Below are 10,203 nucleotides of genomic sequence, written 5' to 3'. Positions count from 1 at the left end.
GGAGATGGGCTGCTTTCCTAAGAAACATTTACAAAGTTGCTGAATTTATTTTAAGACTATTAAAAAAAACAAAAAAAAACCAACAACAACCCAACAACATATAAGGGAAGACTCCTCCCTTCTTTACCCTCACCCTTTTCTAAACAGCTGGGAAGCCACGCACACACCCCTCTGAGAGTGGCCAGGTTAACTGGTTATGAGTGTCCCCCTGAAGAACTGTGGGCACGTCTTCAGTATGAAAAGGAATGAGACACAGTCCTGCCCAGTGCTGCTGTTCTTCCCTCAGCATCCCCTGTGCACAGTATTCTTCCCTTGTGGCACATGGAAAGTGAGTTTACTAACAAACTGGTGAGCTGGGTGCCAAAACAATTCCTGTCATACGAAGATATTCTGAAGAGTTTTATAACAATTTTAGCTCCTCATAAAAACTGGCACAATTCGTAAGCAAACACTAAAAAGGTTCATAAGCATATAAATAGAGGATTATGTGAGTCATATCTTCTCTCCTACTTGACTACACTGGACTGCTGGGAAGGAAAGGGCAAGTCCTGTATCTGAGTGCAACAGACCACCTCTGCAAGCTAGAAAAATGATTTGTGGTGAAAGCCTTTGACAAATAGACACCTACCATGGCTGACTCGTAGAATTAAAAAGATCATCTAGTCCAACCATCCACTTACCACCAATACCACCTTCTAAACCACATCCCTCAGTGCTACGTTTACCTTTTCCTTATACACCTCCAGGGATGGTAACTCTCCCACCTCCCTGGGAGGTGCCTGACCAGTCTTTCGGGAACATTTTTTCCCCCCCCAAATCCAATCTGAACATCCCCTGGTGCAACTTCAGGCTGTTTCCTCTAGTTCTATCACCAGTTGTTATGTGGGAGAAGAGGCCGATTCCCACCTTGCCACAACCTCCTTTCAGGCAGCTGCAGAACAATCCCAGTTCCCTCAGCTGCTCCCCATAACAGTTGTGCTCCAGGTGCTTGAGAGCTTCAATGCCCTTCTCTGGACACACTCCAGGGCCTCCATAGTACTCAAAGTGAGGCCTTACCACTGCTGTACCTTCACCAGATTTTCATCTTTCTCCCCCTAGTTTATATAGAGTTTGGCAGTGTGGCTTTTTTGTTTTCTTCATTAAACTTGGCGTGGATATCTTCACCCTGGCAGAGGCACGATGTGCTCAAGTTGTTTTCCCATCCTGCCTTAAAACAATCCTATCAGCAAAAAACTTCTCATGCATAGAGACAGAGGCCCCATTCAACCCACATTTGCTTATGCTGACCTTACACAGCTTTCTCTGAGGACGAATGGGGTGGTAGCAGAACCTCAGCCATCCTACATTTAGCTACAATAAATCCCAAAACCCACCTATCCTTTGCCTGCAGATAGATAAGAACAGCTTAGGAGAACTAAGGACCAACCAACATTTGCGTTGAGGAGAAATGCAGGGGGAATGCAGAGGCTTTTACCACTTTAAATTGTAAATGGCAAAATGTACTTCATAACTAATGCCACATTCTGCAACCTCATGGAAACCAAACACATAAGCACCATGATAGCTGGGCAGAAGCTGCAGCCCATCCCACCACTGCTCCAAAAGCAGCGCTAAAGGGATTTTTAGCAGGGAAACAAGCTTGAATGTGATTCGTTACTGCCAAAAAATACACAGCCATTGGCAGACAATTATAAATGTTACTTAAAACTATCATCGGAATGAGAAATACTAAGTTCTCCCCGCAGGAGGTCCTGTTAGGAAGAGGCTGAAGGGAATACAGAAGCTTGTAAAAATGTTATTTCCAGCAGGGAAACATTCTCGGATAAGAACTTCAGCATCTGAACATCCCTTTGCTCATAAAGACTGGCTCTGTAATACATGACACGTGGTGGGTTTGGAGCCCTGTCTTCATTTAAAAAAGCAGATGGAAGATCTTTCAGCCTTGGGAGCATCTTTCTTAAGTTAGAAGGGGCACATTTAAGCCTTGTATAGGGGGAAAAAGTTGTGGTCATCAGTTTTAACCAAAGTCAAAGTAATAGGACAGAATACAAAGAGGGCAGAGAATCAACATTCTACATGAGTTTAACTAAAAGAAGGGAGCAGTATGCTGCAGTGATTACGTCTGTTTGCCTTTCACGCTGTTGCAAACACAGCTGGGGGTGCTATCTGCGAAATGTGCTGCTTAGGGCAGCATGTTGGATGTTCTGGTGTTCGTATTTGTCCAACGGAACTCCCGCAGAGCTGAGAGCACAAACAGGAGGGGGATGCCTCTAGAAACCGACATCTGAAAGGCATACACCAACCAGCCTGCAATAAAACCAGCTCTGAGAGCACGACAGACGGCTCCACCACCAGGTGTCGATGTGGAAGCACCAGAAAAGCAGAGTCTGTGCTGCAGGGCTGACTGCCACCAGTTCTCCTCATCCGTGCACCCAAGTCCCACTGACAGACCCATTCTTTATCGTCAGCCTGCAATAGGCAAGACTAAATTCAGTTACCCATATACTTACTGCCTTTAACTCCGGGCAAGCGCTAGAAATCACAGAAGGGTTGCTGTAGGGCTGCGACGTAGAGAGCCAAACTTGGGGTCATCCCTGGAACAGGGCACAGCACACGATCCACCCTCTGCTTTGCTCTGGCCCTGCTGGCTGTCCCGCTGACATCCACCGCGTGGGTTGGGTTTGTCTTGGCGGGCACCCAGGTGCCGCTGCCAGGCTTCCCTCTTAGGGCAGCGCTGGGAGAGTCACGCCGGGTTAAGTTTAGAGTTCCAGGTTGGCACATTCTTAACGCAAGCCAAAAATAAGTGTGAATGGGGATCAATTTTATGAATTTGCTGAGCTGCCAATTATATTTTAAAAGCTGAAATTTGAGACCAGGTTTGCCAGTAGGGAATGTATCATGGCCAACCCCTAGAAATTAAATAGGAAAACATTTTCTACTCGAGTTCAGAGGGCATTACCTTACAAACAGTACCTCCAAATTCTGTCCAGGTGGACATGGGACATTGCAGGTCAGCTTGAGTACAGAGAATCTTAACTAATTGGGCTTATCATCTTACACATATGTGAATCAAGAGCTAAGAAGGATTTGACAAGCATTCCAGGTATGCAACTGTAAGGCAGCATTTGGTGGGGGTGGGGTAGAGGGGGATGGTGTACAGGCACAAGAAACCCTGCTTCTTCCAAAGCAGCTCAAAACGTCACTATTTTCCATTGCATTTCTCTACTGCATTCCTTCTGCATACTTGAGAACCAGGGTTACTCAGCTCCATGAGCACACTAGGTAAGCTGGCTGAGCACCCATGTCTCTGTATAACTGAAACGTCAGCTCTGGAGCAGCTGAGCAGGGGCTGGAGCACAGCACAGGCTCTGCCTGAACCCTGCTGGCAGCTTGGGCCTTCAGCCCAATATCTTGCCTTGGCCACAAGAACTATAGAGGTATTCATTTAATCCTAAACTTCAGATCCAGCAGGGAGCTTTCAAAGCCTCCTGACTGCCCAGGGAACAACAATTCTGTGAGAACAAGTGGAAGGAAGGGAAGGAAAAAACAATTTCCTTTAAACACAAGTGGTAGCTGATGGTTCAGAGGACCCTACAGAAGATGCTGACTGATGATGGGCAGAACAATGAGCCATCAGATTAACACCACCTACTAGATTTTTATCTACAGCATCTTCCCATACTGGTATGTTTTACGCACTGGTTTGCTAAGAAAGGAGGGAGGGAAGGAAGGAAGGAGGGAGGGAGGAAACAAAAGAAGGATTAGGCTGCAGTAGCAACAGCAGAATCCAACTGCACCATAAAGTGAGCTACATCACCATTCTGACATCTGGCTCCATGCATACAATCAAAATGCAGAAGATAACATATAAGCATTTGTCTTGAACGAATGAAACCATCATAAAAATAATTCATGTGATTTTCATCTATTTACACAACATTTGGCAACACCAGGACAGGTTTTTCAGAAGCGGGCCTATGTGAACCTAGTGAGGTTTAACAAGGCCAAGCGCAAGGTGCTGCACTTGAGGGGGGCCGATCCCAAGTCAGCCCTGGGTAGCTGACAACTCTGCTTCACGTAGCCCAAACTCCCATGGCTGAAAGTGGAACTTGAGTGTGTGGGGGGAAGACAGAACTCGCTGTGCCCCGCAGCAATTGGCTTCCTAGAAGGTTCAAACAGCCTAAAGCAATCCAATTTATAAATACCAAGCTCAGTAGGAAAAAAAAGTTAGTAATCATTATTAAAGAGGGAAAGCATTTGTCATGTCCTCCATTGCAAAAAAAATGCTCAACATGACATCTGTGCCAAAGGATTAGGAAATGTTCCTGAAGCCAACCGCTAAGCTGTGGCTTTTATTTTTGTGTATTAAGTACAGCAGCATCTTAGTTACAGTGGCACAGCACAAACCTGGAACACACAGCCCCAGTCCTTGCAAACCTCAAAATTCAGGCACAGGGATGACATCCTTACAGATGTGATTAACATGAAAGACAGAGAAAGAGGTATGTGGCTCCAAATGCTTCCCCAGTCATAGGGGAATGGCCTTTGGAAACTGCAAAAATGAGGAAGGTGAGCCTATGGCTGCTGAACAGTCGGACTGGGAGCTGAAGTAGGCAGCTTGGGTAACCTCCCCCAGGCACACCGCCAAGTTTGCAGCACTGCCCTGAACCGCATCCAAGCTTCAAGTTCCAGCCCCACTCCCCGATGATGGTACATCCAACAGCCTCTCGGTCATAAACTGTCATGTGTAGAGCCTGGCTACCAACAAATAATTGTTGCAGACAGAAAGCACTGCACAGGACAATCACTTTGTAACTGCGTCAGGCAGCTGTCAGAAGACCACATTTTCTAACCTCAGGTCTTATTTACTGACTTCTGGCCCCAAACGAGAAGGAAGGTAAATACTCATGAGAGATAACAGAACACACATAGCAGCTTTAGTCCCACTGGGAGCCCTGGGTAACAAAACACAGTGTACTTACCTGTGGGGCTGTTCTAGTTTTCAATTAAACAGGGAGAAAGCTGAGAAGACAAGAGAGGCAAAGATGGGGAACAGAGAAGAATAAAAGCCATCCTGTCAGCAGAGGAGCATCTTCTAGGAAGGGGACCAGTGACTTAATACTGCTGAGAGAAATGCCTGGCCACAGACTGCTGTGGTGGCACCGCCACCTGAGGGATTCCCACAATCTTTGTCAAGCACCTACTGTGACTGTTTCACTGTTTCTGCAAGTTTTCACTTTGACTGGCAGCAGGAAAAAGCCATTGTAACATAAAGACAAAGTAAAAAAAAAAATGAGAAAGCACGTTATTTTTAGGTTGTCTACACAGGTTACAGTGGAGGCACAGGCTCTACGATGGTGTCATGAATCTTCCAGCGCAATGAAGCTCTGGACCTGTTACTGCTTCAGTTGCTCCAAAAGAAGGCTCTTCTTACAGCACTGTTTGCTGCTTCCGCCTCCTCTTCAAGCCCCTTTAGACAAACTGCTTTGGCCAAATGCCTTGTGTACACAGGTACCAGTGACATCTGCACATCTGTTAGGTAACAGGAAAGGAGTTCAGCGTTAAAAAGGTTTTGGGTGTCTCCCAACCAGGTCAGGCTTCCATTGCTTCTCACGTAAAAATCATAAAAACACAAAGCATTCTGATGCTGCTTTTCCCTTTCCATACTACTATCCTTATTTAATGCTGCATTGTATGAGTCTGCAAAGAAATAGAAGTATTTTATGTTTCTATCAGACACATACCTGGTCATGCTGCCGAGGAACGTAACACACTGATCGATTTAATCAACCGCCACGGAAACAACACATGACTGGCTCCACTATGTGATAAAACCACTTACTGGTACCAATGGACTTCTGAGGTCACCACTTCAGACCAAGAACACAAGAAAGTCTTCCCGGTTACACATATTAAGGTGCTTATTTACATCATTTCCAACTCTGAGGTTGTAGATTTATGTTCACTACATCAGAGTCTGTGAATCAGTGGGGTGCAACCACCACCTGCCTTTGCATATCAAGAACAAAAGGGATGGCATTCCTCATTACATCTCTTCCACATTGCCACCACCTCTTTTCTCAACCCTGGGTCTGAATAATAAGAGGAACTCGAATTTAGGTAAAGCCTACCAGTCCCAAGCTTGATGTGTTTACTGAATGCCCAATTACAACAAACAAACAAAAAAGAACACATTAAAATGCTTCAACTTGTTACCAATTTAGCTACCTCAAAATTGCATTGGCACTGCGCTCTTGTAAACAGCGTAGGAAAGATAGCATGGCAGTTTAAAACTATTACACAACGCATCCATAAAAAAATACAGAATTAGGTTTATACAATCACATCCAATTGCTCATCCATGTAGTACAATAATCATACACAAACTGATACGCTACTTTGCTCCTAAAATTGCACTCACATTCAATATGACAGTGAGTTATTGTTTTAAATAAGCTTGCACGTGATATGCACTGTGAACAGAACCACAGATGGGCTGAGGTGGATGAAGACCTCAGGATCCATCTGGTCCAACCCCTGCTCGAGCAGACACCCAGAGCAGTGTGTCCAGGGCCACGTCCCTGTGTCTGGGCTCCAACATACATAAAGGTAGAGGGATATGATTCAAGAAATGTAACACTTACAAGGATGCTTCTCTTAACATGGCAAATGAGTTCTCCCTGGGCGCCTGCAATTTACAGTGAAGATGCACATCTCAAGACTATATAACTGGTTCCTAAATTCACAGGGATAAAACAAACAGATGGGTGGCAATACTGATCAACTTTAAAATCATTAGGTGGGACAGAAATTATCAAATCTCACCATTCATCTGAGACATAAACATACTCCTAAGCAACAGGACTCACTACTGACTGCAGAACCATCAGACTTACCTAGAAAGCCACAACAACATGAACTGAAATCACTCCTACAGAACCAACACAAGAGCAGCCCAACTCAGTTTCACTGCCAGCATTCCTGAAGTTATTCCAACACTGAAGTTTGACCCAAACAATGAGTATTTCAGTCATGAAGAACAAACTTGAGCATCTCCAGAAATCAAGAAGTGTACTTCTCCCTTTCTGCTATGAAATAATATCCTCTATTTCTTTTAACAACTACAGCAACCCCTGACAAAGACATTATAGAAACGTAAAGTCACCGGTCAGGATCCAAGAGAAACTATTGATGCCCACAAGATGAATTTTAACCTTATCACATTCAGTGTTTTACATTTTCTTTTAAGAAGAAAAGGAGAAAATTCAGCTGTGAAATCTAATTTTGCTTCATCTTCAAAACATTTACAGTCTTAAAATCCCACCCTTTCATAACACAATAGTGGTATGTTGATATATTGATATCAATTTGAAGCAGGGTCCAATAGTATACACGACACAAAATACAGAAAGAACACAAAAACCCTGAAGGTACAAGTCTATGTCTCAGGAAAGGACAAGTACCATCCAAAGTCTCCCTGAACAGGGATCCTGCAAATGGAAGAGACACGTCCAGGAACATTCCACACTGCAACAAAATAAAGCTTAGTCCTTAAACTATGTTTACACTAACAGCATACAGAAATATTTCATACGTTACCTCAGACAACGTGGTTGCTCATTTTGAGTTAGAAAACTATTTTTTAAAGTCACATACCCTTAAAGCATATTGATTACACCTGTCATTTCCTTTCCTCCCATTACAATGAATGGAGGCAAGATACAAGCCAGAAGTTTATACGAAACCTGTGGTCATAAGAAAGCATCTCATTGTTAATACTGTTAATACTTACCTCTCTGCTGTGCTTTCTGTTGCTCCACAGCGTGGGATAAGTAAACAAATCACAAAAACAAACATTAGAATATAATTTTTTTTTTTTTTAATTTTTATAAATAACTTATCTGTTACAAAGACAGTTTACCCAGCTAAATCACAAAACCATCAACTCAAGATATCCAAATTAGGTTTTATTAATAAACAGGTAAAAACTGATTTGTCAATCTTCACATAGAACTGCAGATGAAGCTGAAAAACAAGGCCTCATTTTATAAACAAAATGCATTGAACGCAAGTGCTTTGGGTCTACTGCCTAATTACCTGGGATCGGCATTTTCTTCCCACGTAAAAAAATGCAAAGCCTTCAAAACAAAGGCCTTTGTGTATTCACATAGATCACTTGTAAAATTCCTAATGAAAATGTCCACTGGCAAATGTTTACAGTGGGTGACAGTCTACTTTGTCTCTTGCTACATAGCACTCCCTCCAGCCTCACTTTAAGTGCTGCTACATAATCGTGTGCTGTCTCTCATACATACTGTAATTCCATTTCCTCCATCTGTTACATACGTTCCCGATCATGTGAATATTTTCCTTAAAAAAATAGATCATCAAAAAAAGAGATGCTTGAGGTTGCTTCAGTGTTCAAGTCTGTTTGATTTCTTTTTTCCAGCCTTTATTTCAGTTGTCCTAAATATTGCTATCCTTGTTTTCTATAAATACGAGACTTCACCACAAGTCAGGTTTAGAAACTGGCTGCCAAAACAGGAAAGCATTTAAAGTTCTTGAACAAAGCTGTACGATGCTGCTGCTGTTGATTTGGCACTGTGTGTACTTCCCCAATGAATCTCTCTTCAGGAGTCTGCAAGATACCCAGCAGATGAAGCAAGCTTATTATCGGAAGCTGATCTGTTGGTGGGTTGAAAGTTTCTTAGTTTACTTCCTTACGCCAGACAAAATACTACCTTGTGTCACCCACCGTAAAACTCAGTGTACAGAGTGAACTATATGCATAACTCTTCCAACTTTTCCTGCATTTTTACCACGCTGCATCTGCAGGTCTTCACAGATCATCAGCATTTACAAGAGCAATGTACAGAATGAGCAGAGGAAAGCTATTTTGTGCATAGTTTCTTATTAATGCTCTTATTTTAAGGCATCGCTTCTCTCAGATAAAAGCTTAAAAAAAGGGACATGATCGTGCTTAATCACTTAAAGGGAAAAAAACAAGAAAGTTAACAAAAAGACTATTACACTATACATACAGAAGTACAAGAAAATAATAAAGGTGAAGAAAAGAAATCACTTAAAGCAGGCTCTAGAGCTATGTACAGTAGGAAAAGCTTTGGGGTATTTCACTGTGTGTATTGTACAGACAACGCATGCAGTTTTTCCTTTTCATCTTTAGATGTGATTGTACTGATTTCTGGCTTCACAGAGATGTTTTCAGGGAAGACAAGGCAAAGAGTACCACTGGTTTGTGAAGTTCCTCCCTTTATCAAAGGCACTATGTGGCAGCAAACAGTTTAAACAGTTAAACCTTGTTCCTTTTACATTTCCTCTGTGCATGTAGTGTTTCACTGAAAGCTCTGAAAACAAAAATGCGAGCACTCTATTCCTTTCCCCTGTCAAAATTCAGTAGTGACATCGGGGCAGAGAAGAGGATGGGCAACACCCAAGCACTGAACACGGTGTATGTTACTGGGATATGGTAATACTGTACATGGTTTAGGCAGCTGGCAACTGAGTCTTTCAGCAGATTACCTTTCAGTCGATGAATTTCAACTGCCTGTGACACAACACTGAGGCATTACTAGCTCTGTGGGCTGACATTTAACATTACTAAACACCATCTCGTCACGCCTTCGATTTTACAAAATCCTACACATAAATTCTTTTTCTGCCCCCAATGACCGGATAGTTCCTTGTACACGTCTGCTGTGGTTTTACAGAAGAGAACAGGCCTGTTGGCTCAGAAATGCCTGGGCATTTCACACTGTTCACAGCGATTTAAGGCTGGATGATTTAAAAAAGTACAGGCAGTACAACTCCACTGAGCTCCCTCATCTTCATCTGCGTCTGGAACAGTCTTTGGTGTTTTCACAATGGACCTCTGATCTGTGATACGAAAGAGAAAAGATAAACAGTTACTGACCAAGAACAGCACGGAAAGAATTTTGAGCTCATTTTTTTCAGTAACCAAGAACTATCTTGTTCCTCCAAAAGCTGCAGTTATTACTAGTGAGAGAAACAGCTTTTTTTTTTTAACCACCCCCTTGACTACATCAGTCAAATGGTACAACATGAGCTACACAAAGCTTTGAGCAGCCCCCTTGGGCTCAAAGCTATTGCACAAGATGAAGTTTAGAATCACAGGGAACAAAAATCAGCTCAGTGAACATGAAAAAGATTAAGCCTGAAGTCTAT

The 10,203-nt window shown here is 42.9% G+C and overlaps 1 protein-coding gene across 2 annotated transcripts in view; it reads right to left on the bottom strand.

The window, feature by feature from the left end:
* Positions 1–7,946: 7,946 nt before the first annotated feature.
* Positions 7,947–10,203, bottom strand: part of TAB2 (TGF-beta activated kinase 1 (MAP3K7) binding protein 2) — a 56,159-nt gene continuing 53,902 nt past the window's right edge. For both annotated transcript variants that reach the window (XM_015858114.2, XM_032443280.1), the window contains one exon: positions 7,947–9,894. In XM_015858114.2, coding sequence (XP_015713600.1) covers positions 9,749–9,894 — 146 coding nt within the window. In that variant the 3' untranslated portion in view covers positions 7,947–9,748. The remainder of the gene's footprint in view (positions 9,895–10,203) is intronic.

Source organism: Coturnix japonica, chromosome 3 (genome assembly GCF_001577835.2).
Source record: "Coturnix japonica isolate 7356 chromosome 3, Coturnix japonica 2.1, whole genome shotgun sequence".
NCBI classification, from domain to species: Eukaryota; Metazoa; Chordata; class Aves; order Galliformes; family Phasianidae; genus Coturnix; species Coturnix japonica.
This window is presented reverse-complemented; position numbering and strand designations above follow the sequence as displayed.